General features: G+C 35.8%; 1 protein-coding gene across 3 annotated transcripts in view; it reads left to right on the top strand.

The window, feature by feature from the left end:
- LOC124157317 (cullin-2) overlaps nt 1–13,143 on the top strand; it is a 37,991-nt gene extending 24,848 nt beyond the window's left edge. For all 3 annotated transcript variants that reach the window (XM_046531942.1, XM_046531941.1, XM_046531943.1), the window contains 6 exons: nt 496–642; nt 943–1,020; nt 3,422–3,488; nt 3,587–3,789; nt 11,057–11,272; nt 11,464–13,143. In XM_046531942.1, the coding sequence (XP_046387898.1) occupies nt 496–642; nt 943–1,020; nt 3,422–3,488; nt 3,587–3,789; nt 11,057–11,272; nt 11,464–11,595 (843 nt within the window). In that variant the 3' untranslated portion in view covers nt 11,596–13,143. The remainder of the gene's footprint in view (nt 1–495; nt 643–942; nt 1,021–3,421; nt 3,489–3,586; nt 3,790–11,056; nt 11,273–11,463) is intronic.
- Nucleotides 13,144–17,975: the final 4,832 nt, after the last annotated feature.

Below are 17,975 nucleotides of genomic sequence, written 5' to 3' on the forward strand. Positions count from 1 at the left end.
CTGTTGGTGCCCCCCCACAAAAAAAGTCACATTAGTAGGCCAAGGAATTAATTCTCAAGATCCATTTCTTCATCTGAAAGTAATGTCTTTTTTAATCTTATCTATGCTTTGATTTTTAATAACGATCGAGAAAAGATTTATCAATGAGGTATATTTCTGTTTAAAGAAAAATGAAATGATGCCTCTCTTTGACATGATGCCCAGAACGGGCCGCCCCACCACCCAATGCTATGCTGCTGGCCTCATTTGCCACCATGTATGCCAAATGATGAAAATATCTTGGAATTTTGTAACTCTCCGGGAACTTCTCTCTTTTAAGCAATAATTTTTATTTTGGCTTGGCACAACCATGGTGTTATGCTCTGATCAAATTGTGTAAGAATTTTTGAATTGATTGCAAGCCTTCATTTTTCTCCTGCCCTTAAATGACTAATGTTGCTGAGGGAACTTGGAATTTGTTGTCTAAATCTCATTTTGTGTTTATTCTCATTTCAGCAAGCCTGTGGTTATGAATTTACCAATAAGCTTCATAGAATGTTCACTGATATTTCTTTGTCTGCTGACCAAAATAATAAATTCAGTGAATTTTTAAAGAAAGATAACATAGACTTGGGAATAAACTTTTCTATTTATGTTTTACAGGTAAGGACTGTTATTTTTAATGAGCATGATATTATTACAATTGCTGATTGGCATCAAAAATTTATTAAGAACCTGGAGGTTTGTTTAGCGATAATTTGGTTGTGTTCCTGAGCCTTGTTTTCCAAAATTATTGATTAGTAATGAAATAAAAGGTTTCCTCAGTTGTTATAATTGGCATTATTGCTAATAAGATAATAAGTTATTGATGTTTTCTGGCATTTTTATACCATTGTGATCATTTTCAATTTGAGTAGTATTGATACTGGGATGTACAATTACAAATGTTTCTTTCACATTAAGGCTGGGGCTTGGCCATTGGGGCAGAGCAGTTTAACATCATTTGCTGTTCCTCAAGAATTAGAGAAGTCATTACAAATGGTAAGAAAATTGATTTAATCATGGTCATAATTAATGCATGTCCTTATTAGACTTATTGTGCCTCTCATTGGGAAATCACTGATGTAAAACTAGGTCCAGGCACATAGAATACTTGTCAGTATAGGCTATATGAATGATAAAACTACAGTAGAACCTCACTTATGAAACTTTCAGTGGAGAAATGAGAAAAGTTCCATAAGTGAGGAAGTTTCATTCATGAGGTTGTACGGACGGTAAGGTAGCATGAAACCCTTTTCAATCAGCTCTGTTATGTTTCCAGGATACAATTACTCACTTGGAGGCAAGAAAATGAAGCCTAATAATCCTATTTACAAACAACACCACAGATGTTGTGTTACCTGAAGAGAAACATAAATATGCATTCTTGAACAATGTTTCCCATGGTCTTGGTCAAATTGTAGGCATTTCTGCCACTAAGCTGCAGGTCTGTTACTCTGCAGAAATGGAAAAAAAAACGAAATGTTTGCTGAGAAGCCAATTTTTGTAAACAGTTAGCTCATTAACATCAGTTTTCTGGCAATTCATTTTATCCCTTCAACACAAACCAAGATTGGAGATAGAAGAAATTAGATATGATAGATCCCGATTCAGAAATTAAGATTTTTTCGGTGTTTACATCACTTTTTTAAAGTGAGGAATTTACCTAACCTCACAACTGCTGTTACGACCGCGAGTGATGAATGAACAAAAATAGCTTAAAAACCTAGAAAAATACTTTGTACCTCTTTGTACCTCTGCTCGTTAAAAAAAGAATATCCAGATGAAATTTTAGCAAGTGTTGATGGAATCAACCGGGTAGTGCTTCTCTATCGGCATCCTTCCCCATGTACAGTGCCAGGGCCCTTGACTTACAAGCCACGTCTTGATGTTTTGCTCGTAATGTTTTGCTTTCCCATTTCTGCTAACAACACTGGAAATTTTTTGTATTAAAATCGATTCAATGGTGATGTGACATTCCTCAGTCAAAAGGAACTTTCTTATCTTTCACATCTTGAATTTGACGTCAATTATTATGTGACGATTGACGACGCAAGTCATTCTCCGAGGAGATTCACTTTAACTCCCGTTCTGTTAACAATAAAATCTTTCCACCTTGGGGAGTTAAGCTAATAGCTATTCAAGGTCGAACCATGTTTCATTTAAACCCACTTAGATACAAGTTCAGTCAGTTTTGATCAGTGCGCCACATAAGCAGCTTTCTCCCAGCTCCATTCATCCCGCGGAGGTGGGGTTAGCCTGTGGAATGAGATAACGCATGCTGCTTTTACCATCGTGTTGATTTTTCATTGACTTATGTGTATATTAGAAATATGATTATCTTTTTTGGATAACCTTGGAAGCCAAAATTTTGGAGCAGGAAAATTTTAACGGCTCATGTGAGCGTTATTTCGCTGGGGCAGCAGAAAATATAAAGTTCGCAAAATTCTGGAAAATCTTCCATTAGAGATAGATTTTTCATATAAACGACCATCTTCATTAATCACAATTAATATCTAATGAAAAGCATCGCTAATTATTGAAAACTTATTATTCTTTGCCAGGATCTCCGAATAATGTGTGCACAGCATGCCCTCTCATTTGACTAAAATCAGCAAGCTTGCTGCAATCTTCTTGTAGAACAGTTCTCTGATAAGTCGCAAAAGTGAGGTATTCATGTCCATGTGAGCGGAAAAATACGTTTCGTAATCAAGATCGTCGTATAAATGAAAAGTTTCATAACCGAGTTTGGAAATTCATGGGTTCATATGGGGTGATTAACAGGACCAAAATAAAATGGTGTATAAATGAGGTAATCACAGGGGCGCCAACTTATAAAAAATATTGGGGGGCCCATATCCGAGGTCTTGCCCCGGGAAGAGGTTAAATTCAGTGTGTCGTAGCACCGAAACACTATCATGATTCACACCACCTGATTCAGTTAACCTGCTTAACCTTATAATTATTTGTTTTAACACATTGTTGAATTTATTTTAAAAGGTAACTATCGTCAAACATGGGAAATAAAAATTACCAATATATTTTTGTGATTTCACAAAGCGTAATATAACATAATTATTTTCTTGAATTATTGAGGGGGCTCCGCCCCCCCAAACGAATCTTTGAGGGGGCTCGGGCCCCCTCAGGCCCCATGGAGTCGGCGCCACTGGGTAATCATATAACTGAGGGTCGTATAGCTGAGGTTCTACTTTATTTGTCCTGCAATCTTTAAGTCCACTGGTAGTCATAACATTTAAAAAATTATTGGTAACAGCTGTGTTACTGCTTTGATTATTTTTGATAGATTTTTGCATCTTTTTGTTGTTCAACCACAGTAAAAAACTATTCTTTTTATTCTGGAATAATAACAACTTTGATCATTTGTTTTTTTCTTATTTTTCAGTTTGAAAACTTTTACCACACTAGATTTAATGGAAGAAAGTTAACTTGGCTCCATCATTTGTGTCAAGGTATGTCATATTTACTGTACTTTTATTATTTCTTGTAATTACTGAATGAAATCAAATCGCTCCAGATAAAATAAATTTGAAAATGAAATTATTTTCAGGGGAGCTGAAGTTGACATACTTAAGTAAACCTTACATAGTTACAATGCAGACTTTTCAAATGGCAATTTTATTGTTGTTTGAAAGAACTGATTCACTCACCCATAAAGAGCTTCAGACTACCCTCCAGTTGAATAGTGAACAATTTTCTAAGCATCTGGCATCACTATTAGACTGCAAAATATTACTTTGTGATACGGCAGAGGTGAGTATATCATTTTTCAGTTTTTAAGAGTTTTGTCTTTACTCAATACTTTACTTTTGACGGTGTCTGAAATATTGTAAAAATCAACTCATTATTGTATTAAATATTCTCAGGGAATGTGTTTTAAAATCGTAATTGATATTTTTTTCATAAATATTTGGGGATGGTCGGGTTTTATCGATTGCTTAATTATCCACCGATCTTCACCAAATTTAGGATTTATGACTTATTTAACATTATAAACAATCCTAGCCATGGAAAAAAGCACTAGCATAACTATTTAAATATGATAAATACGGTACATATCTTGATTAGGAAGTAGCTACTTTTACGAGGAGGCAGCCATCTTTTTGACAGAAGACGATCAAAAGCAAATGATATTAATTAGTAATGGCTGGGAAATTTCGATATTATAATCTACGGTGAACAAGGTAACGGGCCTGTGGAGTGAAACAGGGGTGCTGGGGTGGGAGGGTACTCATGCGGGATATGGGCAATTATGAGGGGAAATCTTTCGGTCCAGGGCACTCCTACGAATAGACATTTTGGAAACAATTGATAAAACGATTCCCTGTTCCTTTTAGTACAACCCGTCCTACCCAACCCGCCCGGGCAATCTGCCGTTTGGGTACTCCTGGGAAAAAACATTATCGAAACCATTGATAAAACGATTCCCCATTCCTTTTAGTACAACCCGTCCTACCCAACCCGCCCGGACAATCTTCCGTTTGGGCACTCCTGCGAAAAAACATTATTATTATCCATCTCAAATCTCCATTGTTCAAACTCCAAATAACGTTTGAAAAGCCTCGTCTTTGTTTACGATCGTCTTTTGTCAAACAAGATGGCTGCCTCCTCGTAAAAGTAGCTACTACCTAATCAAGATATGTACCGTATTTATCATATTTAAATAGTTATGCTAGCACTTTTTTCCATGGCTAAGATTGTTTATAATGTTAAATAAGTCATAAATCCTAAATTTGGTGAAGATCGGTGGATAATTAAGCAATCGATAAAACCCGACCGTAGCCAAATAGTTTTTATTTAAAAAATTTAATCGAGTATGTATAGAATTATTAAAATGAGTTATCTAGGGCTTCACTGATAGATAAGTAAGTCATGACTTTTAAGAGTCACAAAAGATAATAATAAAAAACTAAAATTGTGTTATAAAGTTAATTAACCTTAGGTCAAAATAATTATTTTAAACTTATCATTATATACATTAAAAGATTCAATTATGTACATATCACAAACAATTAATGGTGAATTGAAATACATTTAAGAATATATTCACTCTGTCAACATAAAATCAGAGTTACATTCTCCACCATTAAGATGTAATTCCAACTAGCATTGTCAATAGGCACTGTGCCAGCTTGGGTAAAGTTTGCTGAACACAAACTTTCAAAAAATCATATAATATTATTAACAAAAGTATCGCTCACTTTGTTAGAAGTTATATATTTTGATTGTGATGTGTACATATTTTATCCAATTTTGTTATGTTTTAAAGATTTTTTTGTAGATTTTGCCTCTTTAATTATTAGAAGTATTTAATTCGTTCATTCTTCAATTTCATATTTTATAGAAGTGCATTTTCATGTTGAAGGCATTAAAAATATTTTCCACTAGCATGCAAGTATTGCATATCTTGCTTAAGGCTAAATATGAAGGGCACATTGTTTGAATCTTCGCCAAGAGATGGAACTATCATCGGTAGAAGCTCAGCACCGTAGAATTGTAACTATGTCCCACATTTCTCAAAATCGACTATCCCCCACCCATCAGTCTTCAGTCCACCCCTCTAACGTTTCCAGGGTTCCCACTCAACCGTGAAAACCTTAAAACAGTGAATAAGCCGTGAATTTCGTCTACCGTGAAAAAACCTGGAAAAAGCCATGAATTTCATCATAAAACCTTAAAAATCTCTCAAACTCGATTGTAGAACTACAGTTGACAGATCAAAAGAAAAAGCGATCATGTTACAAGGTCAGTCACGTGCAGACACTGTCCACGTATTTATCTCCACACGTATATTCGAAGCGCAATTATTGGTCCGTGTACCCTGACGACTCATTAATATTGAGCCTGTGAGTGGAAGACCGGTAAACTAAGTGTTCATTTACTCTGGCAAAAAATCAGATACAGTGGAACTTGTTTAGTACGTTTCTGAAGGGACCACAAAAAATGAACGTACTAACCAGGAAAACGTGCTAACGAGGAAAGTAAAAAATAGCAGTCGGGGTAATTGCAATCTGTGGAAAAGTCGTCATAATTACAATTACTATCGGTAGTTCTCGTAGGATCGCCTTCCTGAACTCTTTTCGCCTTTAAAATAAAGAAAATGGGCGCTACATTGAAAAACAATACCATGTGAATAAAAAATCACTATGTTTCATAGATTTCCCGAAGACAATTACATGAAAACGGCGTCTTTCTCCCGTGATTTATCCTAAATGTATTTATAGAAAGAGGACAAGTATAGCTAAGTCATTCTTTTTTGTCACAGCATACTCGGAGAATATAAAAACAACCCTGAGTATGTCAACGGGTTGTTTTTAAACATCATAAAAATTGGACAAAATTATATTGACCTTAAATTACGGCAACAGCCGTACACATTCGCGCTTCTGGAATAAAGCCATATCGATTGTTATAGCGATCGATATATCGAATAATAACACGCAAGGTTATTAGATTACGAGGTAATTACAAGATTTTATATTATACAGTTGAATTTTACTTTTAAAATTTGTTTAATGTCGTCTGCTTTCGTGCCGAGATCAAGTATTTTTAAGCTAAGCTTCGCGTGGAGATCCTGAGTATCGTCTGCTCCCGCAGCAGTAGTCAAATACGCACGTACTACGTAGCATTGACGTCGTGCAGTACTGCTTTAGATAAAGTGGGAATTGGATAAGACTCATTTCTTCATCATGATAACTCGTGCAATAGCAACAATTGCCCACTCGTGAAATTTGTGCGCAGTGGGCACTCCAGAGGCAGCAGAAGGTGAGGAGCTCGGGGTGGGTAAAATTGGGGCTTCTCATTGGCTGCAGTTTTGCATAGTCAGACATTCCTGATAAATTCCAATTTCTCCATATTTCCGGTGCAACCGCGTCGGTTTGTTGGTGATGACAACAGTTTCGCTGGCACTGCTGCCAGCGTCTTCAGGTCGAAGATGATGCCGGTCCACGATTTTCGTCCTCCTTATATAGGGGGTCAGTCCCGCCAGTTGTGGCTGCCGCTCTCCTATTGGTCCGCCTAATGAGCCTCCTCCAATGGGCATCCAGATGGTAGCCGTCGTCTCTGTTAAAATTGTCCGTCCGGGCTATCTCAATGGATTCGCGGATGAGTCTGGGAAAATATCTGCCTTCTTTCACTATTATCTTGGCGTCGTCAAACTTAATGTCATGTCCCGGGGTCCAGGCGTGCTCCGATATGGCAGACAGCTGGAATTGCCTGTTTTTCGTTGCCCTTCGGTGCTCTTGCATCCGTATCTTGAGTGAACGGCAAGTCTCACCGATGTATGCTTTTCCACATGAGCAAGGGACCTTGTAAACACCTTCATGAAGGTCGTGCTGTAGTCTATCTTTGGCTGTGGGCAGCAAGTCACCAATTTTTCCCAGACTCATCCGCGAATCCATTGAGATAGCCCGGACGGACAATTTTAACAGAGACGACGGCTACCATCTGGATGCCCATTGGAGGAGGCTCATTAGGCGGACCAATAGGAGAGCGGCAGCCACAACTGGCGGGACTGACCCCCTATATAAGGAGGACGAAAATCGTGGACCGGCATCATCTTCGACCTGAAGACGCTGGCAGCAGTGCCAGCGAAACTGTTGTCATCACCAACAAACCGACGCGGTTGCACCGGAAATATGGAGAAATTGGAACCTGAACACCGCGGAAATCTACGTAGTCACATTCCTGATAAATGGCCATATTTTATTATTCATCGCGTCATAAGAATTGAGAAATGCATTTGGATAAATCACGGTCGAAGAAAGATATGTGGAATGAATGCAAGAATTTTAATGGCTAGTAATAATAAATTAAATCATGAATTCGGAGCTTTACGACCCTTAGGAAGATACTGGAGAACGAATTGCGGGTTGCGTCACGGCTAGCAATTGAGCGTACTAACCAGGAAAGCGCAATTTTTTCAAACGTACTAACCAAATACTTTTACCTGTATTTTGTTCCGATGGTACCGGGACCGAGAGAAATCGTCGTACTAAGGAGGAAAACGTACTAAGGAGGAACGTACTAACCAAGTTCCACTGTACTTCTTCTCTTCCGTACCACCCTGCTCCTTCCATTTTCCCACTCGCAACATCTAGCCGGCCCTGAATTTTTATATCAATAGGTGACGTCATGAGAGAGAGTACTTTCATTGCTGCGTTTGCATTCACGACGTCTGTCGCATTCGATAAATTTTTAGTTAACGCGCGGCCGGTGATTGTTACGTCATCAATATTTTTGCCTAAAATGGCTTATCAACAGACCGTGAATTTGACGACATTTAGACCCTGAAAACCTGGAAAAAACCGTGAATTTTATAATATAGTTAGAGTGGGAACCCTGGTTTCCCTCCCATCGGTAGCCCCCCAACAAACCTCTAGCACCCCAGACCATTGCTCGCTCATGTCTCATGTTACAAAGACCATAAATCATTCAAAATAAAATATCAAGTTACACAAGAACAATAGAAACGCATTTCACCCCACCCCCTTTCTCACCAACTTACCTTTTTTCAGCCAACCATCTTCAAAGCTCTCAGTTTCTGGAGGCCAAAAAATTTAGTCGCCTATTAGACCCAAGCGTGTCTAACCATGACTTTTGGCAAATGATGAGGTATCTTGATTTGGATTGAAATATTCATATAATGCAAAAAATTCCAATGAAAATGACACCAAATACGGTTTATTTTTTACATTTTTTAAGCATTTTAAGCTCTGACTTTGAATTTCCCCGTGGAAAATTAAAAATCGAAGTGGAATGGGAAGTAGGAATGGAAAGAGCCCAGAGTTCTTTGGTTGGAGAAAATTGCCCTGAGGCCGAATAAAAGTTTCAAGTTACCTGAGAACAATGGGAAGTGGTTTCTTTCAAATAACTTCTCCCCCTCTCCTTCTAGCCAGCTTCCCTCTTTTCACATGACCTGCCTTCCAGATCCCCAATTTTTGAAACACACTGATAGCATGAGTCACTTACGTACTGTGTTCCTCGGTGACAACCAATAACTTTCCATAGTTAGTGTTTTACCTCTGTATGATTTCAAAAATAGGAATGCACACCAAGCATGAAAAAGAATGAGACCAAATATAACGCATTTCCGACATGCTTAAACTTTGTTAATCATGGTTCCGTCACTTTTATTTATCGATTTATCAACTAATCAGTAGTTCCTTTATAAGACCACATCCAAAAAGCGATGAGAAATTTTCACTTCAAGAGCATAATTTTGCTTTAATTAGACTAATAGTAACACTATAATTTCCACTGATATATCCAATGATGAAAGTAATAAGGATTACATAATATAATTAGGAAAAGTAGGAATGTGTGCAATACGTTGTATTTTACATGTTAGTAACATATAATTGTGCGTCATGTATTTTCGATTTTCTTCCATACATGATAGTTTAGAAATTGACACATGGTGAATTTAAAAAAGTTCTGTCTCAATCTAGTAAAAATAAGAGTTTTCAGATTCAGCACACAGAAATATATGATACTTTATCAACAGAACTTGAAAAACATGGTAGTATGGTAAAAATGCAGGATGCTGATGACGCCCTCAGACGGGTTGTGTTTTTGTCATTATTAACCTTTTACCTGCTCCCATCGTCTCTAAGCGATCACCTTAGCAGACTGCTCCCATCGTCTATTGACAATTTGAACTATGCTTCTACTTTCTGAGTCCATAGGTGCTTAGAAGTTCTTCCTTTGACAAGTAGATGTCATGCGGACATCTTTTACTCCTCTTTTTATTTTTACTGCCCTTCAGTAGCCGCCAGGGACTCTCAGTAGCCAATTTCAGCTTATTTGCGCAGTTAAAGGGTTAATATTAAATTTATTACTTAACACTTGCATATATCTTTGTTTTAAAAGTTGCATTAGACTATTAACTTGGCCAGAATTATTTTTTATTACTATTTTTTGCGAAAAATTTTATTTTCAATTAATTACAACATGTAAAACTTACAAATTAGATTAGCTTGGTGGAAAAAATGCAGTGACTGTTATATATTCGCGAAGGTTTCATGTTGATAGTAACGTACTCATCGCTCCAATTAGGAAAATCATTAAATGGACCAATCACCTTTCGCCATAATTGGTTCTGATATAAATTTTCATGGCTGTAAAACAAATTGTTAAAGCTGACAAAGTTTTGATTTTTAAACAATCATGAAAATTATGGTATGCCTATAAAAGTGGCCTATTAAATTTTAAACTGAGTAATAAAATGCCATTCATGTTTTTATTTTATTCTTAAAATGGTCGTGTTTTCATTTAGTGAGACCAATCTTTTTTTTTTATTACTAAGTCATGCTGTTGAAAGACATGTAAAATGCCTCTTACCCTGCTTTTATATTCATATTTTAGCAAACGTTTTCAGACTTTTTAATTTGCACTTCGCAAATAATATTCTTTGCCATGTGAAGTACAGTGGCAAAAAAATAGTGGGTTGCTATCCATTTCAAATGAGAATCAGCTTCTATATAGTGTCTGTAATTTAGAGGAGTGTAAATGGTTATGTCTGGAAATCCTTCCCATGAAAGTCTAGTCTTATGCTGGCTTTTGTGACATAATGATGTGCCCCCTCTATGTACTTGAAATGCTTAACCAAAGTCTTAGATTTTTTTTTCTTTTAATCTTTGAATTTCTCTAAAACTTCCTATGCCATTCTGGCATTTATGCCTCCTTCACTTTGCACCATCTTCGATTTCTTTCGCCATCATATTCCCAATGCAACATTGTTTAAGCAGAATCAGTGACTAAATATTCTAGTGTAGCCCCTCCAGCCAATTTACAAGTTGTATGATGCTTTGGTCATGAATCTCCAAAATCTTAAATCAAAAAAGATTGTATGAAAAAGCCCCTTGTGAGTATTAATGTTAGTGATGGAAGATGGGAGGAAATAATTATTCTGTGTATTCATCTTCTCTGCTTGAATTTGATATTAATACTTTTATGGATGCACAAGAAAAAAGATATGTTTATGTGTTAATATCTAATGGAAATGCATTTCTTTGTGCAGAATATGGGTCCTGATTCAGTTTTGCAACTGAACCTTAACTATAGTAATAAAAGGACAAAATTCCGTATTACCTCTGCCTTACAACGAGAATCACCTCAAGAAGCTGAAGCTACTTTGTCAGCTGTAGATGAAGATAGGAAACTGTACCTCCAAGCTGCTATAGTTAGAATAATGAAGTCACGCAAAGTCCTTCGACACAATGCTCTTATTCAAGAGGTGAGTGAATGATTTTAACATATTTTACTATTTTCAATTGCAGTTCTCTAAAGTTGGTTTATATAAATGCTCCTCATTTTTAAGAATTTTGTTATAAATAAGCACCTTTCTTTTTGAAGTACCATCAATTGAATTATTAGTCTGGCTTATTGTGGAATTGTAGTGATACTTATTGATCTTCTTCCATCAAGGTGTTGAGCCAGTCAAAGGCCACTTTTGCTCCATCCATCAGCATGATCAAAAAATGCATTGAGGCATTGATTGACAAGCAATACATAGAACGAACTCCAAATTCAGCTGATGAGTACAGTTATGTAGCCTAATGAGCTAAATTTTCAATTGTACAATTTTGGGAGACAAGCTGCTGGATATGGAGAGCCTGGATGTGAGGTTTCTATGGTTGACATGGAGTTTAACCTGGTACAGGAACTTTGGAGATTTACCACGTGTTGCGGTTGTTCGAGGGTAATAGAGTTGAGGCTGTTTTTTATTAGTTTTGTTCCAGTAAGAATCTCTAAAGCATGGTCAACTGTGAATATCATGAATGTCAGCATGTTTACCCTGACATTTTATTTATGTGATGCTCCTGAAAAATTAGCACTTGCCATTAAATGGTTTATGTATAAAATTTCAACTATGTGATTATGCGATATTTTTAAGACTGGTGAATATATACTTATTATACATATACCTGTGTGTGTATCTATACCATGAAGTGGTGTCACAACTGCCAAAAACCATTTGTGGAAAGGAATGGTTTCACAAGTATCTACACGTTGATGAGGACTGAGTAAAGAGTGTTGCTCAGGATATTGTGCTGAACGCAAACATTTTAATGATACCACGGGAATGTTGTTTCTTTAATGAAGCTTTTATCCTCTAATCAATTATTGCTGCCATTTACTAAGTACTGCAGGAGACCTAAGCAAATTGATCTTCCCTACCATTTATAAAGTTGCCTGTTTGCATGGGTGTGATCTGGATACTCATGAAGAAATGTTGGTGTTCAATAAATTAAGCCAACATACTTTGATCAACTTGTGTGGTGAAGTGATTGTCTGTCAAGAGCCTTTATACTTGGCCACCATTTACCAGAACAGTGTCGAGAATGTGCTGTTGGTGAAGTGAAGGCATCTGCATCTAATTGCAAGGAAAAAAACATAAAATGGAGGTCAGGACAACCTTGTATAATAGAATCATTTCATTGTTGCTTGTTGCGCTCCTCAAATCATTTGCCATCTTAACTTTTCGCATTCAAAATGGACAATATGCTTCATTTCACTATGGTTATTTTAATATCAAGATGTACATGTGCTGTGATTGTGTAATCTAGTGTACACATATCGGGTGAAATTGGGTTTGTTTTTAATTTATTTGTTACCAAAATTATCTTATGCACAAAATGCTGAGAATGGTAAAGACTTACATTTAGTTACATTTTCCTATTCCTATTGAAATGAAGGGACAAATGGTGGACACCTGTCTAAAAGTTTGGCGTTGGCCCTGTAATTTAATGATGAAATTCCTTCCACCCAAATGTAGAAAATCAAACCATTAGTTTTATTGCATATATGCAGCACAGAAGCCACCACGTGAACATAGTTTTTTTTTATTACAGGTTGTGAAAGGCTTGGTGTACAATGAGCATAAGTATGATTGAATGAGAATAAATAAAAATTTTCTGCATTAATTGGATTTCCTAAGCCTTAATTTGTTAATATGTGTTTTATGACCTTGCACTTTAGGACAATTTTATTTGAGAGATGAATAATGTTTGTGCTTAACATTGAAGGACCTCTTTATTTGTGTGCTTGAAACTTGTACCCTACTAAAGAATGAAGTTTATTTAATAAATTTATATCAAAAGTCGATTTACTTGTCCCCGAGGTTTAGTTTATGTTAATGAGTCATTGAAAATGACCATGAGTAACCCTTGTGTTCTATTTGAGTTATTGTTTCCCACATTCTTCCTAAAAGATATTTGTGCTCTGTAGTAGTACAGTGCAGCATCAATGATCCTTAGTACATACACATCTACATATTACCTCTACAGCAAGCCCTCTCCATAGTCATGTGGTGAATGGTTGTTTAGACCCCAGCCGTTACAAAAAAGAAAGGGGGCACGCACTGGAGATACTTGACTCCATAGTCCTACCTGCATTTGTTAAAGTTTTTAATTGCTTGAGGGGAAAACCAATTCCTATATGATCGACAAAATATGTATCCCTCATAATTTATCCTTTCTGTCAGAATTAGAAACCTTGTGAGATTTTTAAGATGATGCCCTCTGTGTTGCTCTGAGCTGTTGTTAACAGCTCAAGTGATTAAAGAGTAACACTTAGTCTCCAAATCTCTAATTGCTCCCAGCCTATTTAATATAAAAGCTGTGTAAAGCTCTGTTTTCTTGTAGCAGTGTTTGGCAGGCCCTGCAGCTTTCCTTGGTTTTATATTAAGTTCACTGGTTAAATCTTTCCGTGCTGGATACCACATGCTCACTGATTTTTCGAGGTGCAACCTGTTGAGTTGGAAGTAGCACATCTTTTTCTCCTTTTCATTCAAAAACCATTCTATAAGTCACTTGACGAATCCTGGCTTCTTCGTGGCTCTGTCTCATGTAAATCTGGCGCGTGTTCACCTCAACAGGTTCATAGCTAATGTAAATTCCATATATTTCACTTCATCTGATGCTTTCATGTTAACTCCATCCACGCCATCGAACGCAAGAAATGCATTGTTATGCATTAGCTCTGATTTAGTTCTAGTCCCCATTCCATGCATGAGTGCTGTTTATGCCCAATGAGAAGTTTTCAAAGTCAGAATGTACACTAATCTTATGTTAGGTGACAGTAACATCAGAAAATTAATGCCATAAATACCAGAATTTTACTGCTAACTTGGGAGCAGGGTAATGGGTGGGGGAACCCTAATTGATCATAAATAAGGTGTACATATAATCATTTCACGAGTGTTTCCCTGGCAGTGTTTGACTGGGTTTCTGTGCCTTACTTTCTCCCTATGTTTTACTTTTCAATCCATTGAAATATTCACTGTTTTTAAGCAGCATGGGTGGTTGAGGGTAAGTAATGGAGGAATGGGGAGGAGCGGCTAAGGAAATGAGAGATGAATAATCCAATAAACGATAAATTGAATGGTGAATAATTGTTACTCTTCTGTATGTAGCCATTATTTTTCCCTTTTCACTAGAATTTTTATTTTATCACATCTGCTACTGTGGAAACTTGTTGATAGGTTTGAAAACTCATTTATACTTTCTTGTGATGATTCATGTGCTATTTGTAGTTAGTTAGGGATTCATTTTTCATTTGGGGCAGCAAAATTTTTTTACTAAAAATGGTACATAATACTTGCCACATTTGCTATCCGTCTGATATTTTTTGTTTCATTCCTTCACTGTGATCCTACATTATACTTAGGGTAAAATTATTCCACTTATTTTTTGTTGTTAATTCATATATATAAGAGCTCAATGTTAGCCCATTTCTGAAGGTCATATTTAATGTGAATTCTGTCAAGAAGAAACTAGTATAATGCTGGAAAAGGTATTTGAACATTAAATCAGTTACAGCATTCTGTGGTGCACTTCATAAAAAAATAAGTGTACTGGCATTAACTTATTTGATATGTTATTTTAATGTGTACAAAATTTTATTTTATCATGACACAATCATCTGCAAAAATAACAATTTCTAATTCTTATCACATGTACATATTGTGTAGCCAATTTAAAGGAGGATATACTTGCATTTCTTCACTGACTTTCAATTTTTACCGATCAGCTGTTATTTTCAATTACCTCTCAAAATGGTATCAGCAGATTTTTGTATGAGATCAGAATACATCTTTAACACACAATTTAAAAAACTCATGTTCTTGGTAGGGGTGGCCTACATACATTAGACTCAAGTATATATCCTATATATGCTATATAAGTATATATGCAACCCTCAAATACACACTATGAAATTTTAACCCAGTGTGTCAAAGGTCGGCATAGATAACTTTTCATCTAGGATACCGGTTTACAGTGTAAACTTAGTATGTGATTTAATTGTTTGTACAGCTTAAGCTTAATTACTATTTTTGATTCTTAAATTTGGGTTTTGTCTCTCTTGCAATCAAATATGTAGATAAATAATATTTTAGGTTACCTTGTGCCTGAACTGAAGGTTTAGTTGCTTTTTATGATTCAGTAATTCAATATTATTCAGTGAAGGTGTGCAATCATTACATGAAGGTAGTAATGTTTGCACGTGAGCCAGCCTCTTTATTTCATCTTTTTACTCTTAATGTCTTGACTTTCTCCATCCAGCATATCTCATAAATATTCTTAGCTGGTTCATGTATGTGGCTGTGACCTTCAGGCGGCTCCCTTTTTGAATGCGTCCATTTCAGACATGAAAAAAGTCTGACCTGGATTCAGGAGAAAGTAAAAAATTAGGTCCTGCATTGAATTTGGTAATTGGTGCTTTTACTTATTCGGTCAAGTTATTTTGGAATGATTTTCGATGCTGAATGGCCAATATCATGGCTCTAAGAAAATATTTTAGAAAGGTGATATTCAAAACTAAAGACTAGTGAGATCACTCCTTGCAGTTAATTATCTAGTCATAATATGAACTAAAAGGCTATTTATAAAGTAATATATGTATGATGGTGACAGAATTATTCTACATATTTTACATAGGCAGTGATTTCTATGTTAAGTTTCATTACATCAGCTTTGCAGTGTTATTCATACGATATGTACAGTCACCCGATAATTTTTTCTTGGGCCGTATCACCAAGCATTGAAGGCTGCATCCTTGGTGTACCAATTGGGTTTATTGGATTTGCACTGCTTTAATCAGGTTTCTTAGTAGGTACATATTTAGGTGAGAAGTTCCATGGTAGCCAATTTTTAAGGTCTGATGTATTCTAGGTTTGGGACTAGAATGCAACATATTTCCCATTTGCAAAGCTGAGAAAGCCTCATCCATTTTTCTATAATTTCCTATATTTTTAATACATATTTCTTCCATTTTGTTTCTGCTCCTGTTGTCCTTTGAGTGACCTCTTACCAACTAGCATCAGGAAAATTTTTGTCTCAAATTTGGTCATCTTGTAATTTGTTATTTTACGAAGATTTCTTCCAATTTATTTGCCTCCTCTTGTGATGCTTAATCTCATTTATTTAATGATGCGTAGTTAATATGAAATGCCAGGAAGTATACATAAAAAGTCATCAGTAACGATGTACTATATTTATTACCCACCTCATTCTTATGTTAATATGTGTTCATATTACTCTCTATTTCTATACATATCTATTTTAACCCATTAGTGAGTTGATGGATGTATATTAATTAGGATGCGTTTTTTGTCAGTGTAGTCAGTCAGTGAAATTGGAAGTACCCAGAAAAAGTTGCCATCCCGTATCAATATTTCCAATTTGATTTTTTTCTGAGTGGCTGAATTCTGTTGAAAATTTTCCCTCAAGTATATGCTACCCACAGTTAATTCACTCTTTTCTCAATTTCTGCTATGAAGACATGTTTTCCAGCTTTGTTTAATAATCCATAAAAACATATTTTGGAAGTCCTGTACTAAGTTGGGAAAGTAACTTCATAAAAAAAATTCATATGAAATGACTTGTTATTCAATCTTTTTCAGGTATTGTTCAAAATCCTTTCTCTATTTTCAATTAACCATATAGAATCATAACTAGTATCATCCACTGGGAAAGATGTCTGGTATCTTGGGTATGAAATTTGATAAAAACCCAGATAGCAAAAGAGTTGCGAAAGTACTCTCCCATTCTCCTGTTATCGTTTATTTGGCCAATCCTACAGTGGTGAGGAATGTATGAGTTAATTATTTTTACAAACTGTGAGCAAAGATTTTACAAGTGGACTCTCATTTTTTTATTCCTTGCGTCCTCAACCAATGCCTATCTTAATTACACAAACTCTCTATTTCCACAAGGGACAGTAAGTAGTCCACCCTAATTACCCAACAGTCTTTCTTATCTGTATTGGGGCTGTTTTCCTGTAAACATCCTCTTATCTACTCAAATCAATTTTACAGTCTTTGTTGTCTTGCATTCCCATGTATTTGCTAACTCCAATTAGCCACTGATTTTCTTGGTGTTTGGCATTAAATCAATTGGAATGTCATGAGAAAGCCTTTGGAAGCATATGAAAAATCTTGTAAATTTCAGGACCTTGCCGTATGCCTCACTGAAAGAAAAAATCCATGGAAATAACAAAATTGTTAAATTTAGGATTTAGAAAAAATTTATTCTAAATTTATTTTTGCCAGAACTACAATAGATTTCACAGAATTACATAATAATGTCAACTGTTGATTTCAATGGGAACATCAATGGTGGTTTGATGGCAATTCTACTATTTATCAAATAGCAATTATTCAACACTTTGGATTAATCAATGAAATCAAATGCTTGTTAAGCATCATTGCCATGGAATATGCTTCCACATACAAAATTTTATTGAGTTTGTAGTTCCTGTCTTTCCTGTGTTTTGTCATAAGTTATTTCTCATTTGAGAAAGGAAACTCCAAATTCAGTGGAGTATGTTTACCAGTGTTATTCAAAACTAGAGATTGAGTAGATTTGTTTTTTCATATTTTTACTTTTGCATCATACAGCATATTTCAATAAACTTTTTATGCTGTTTTCTAATCA

Source organism: Ischnura elegans, chromosome 4 (genome assembly GCF_921293095.1).
Source record: "Ischnura elegans chromosome 4, ioIscEleg1.1, whole genome shotgun sequence".
NCBI lineage: Eukaryota > Metazoa > Arthropoda > Insecta > Odonata > Coenagrionidae > Ischnura > Ischnura elegans.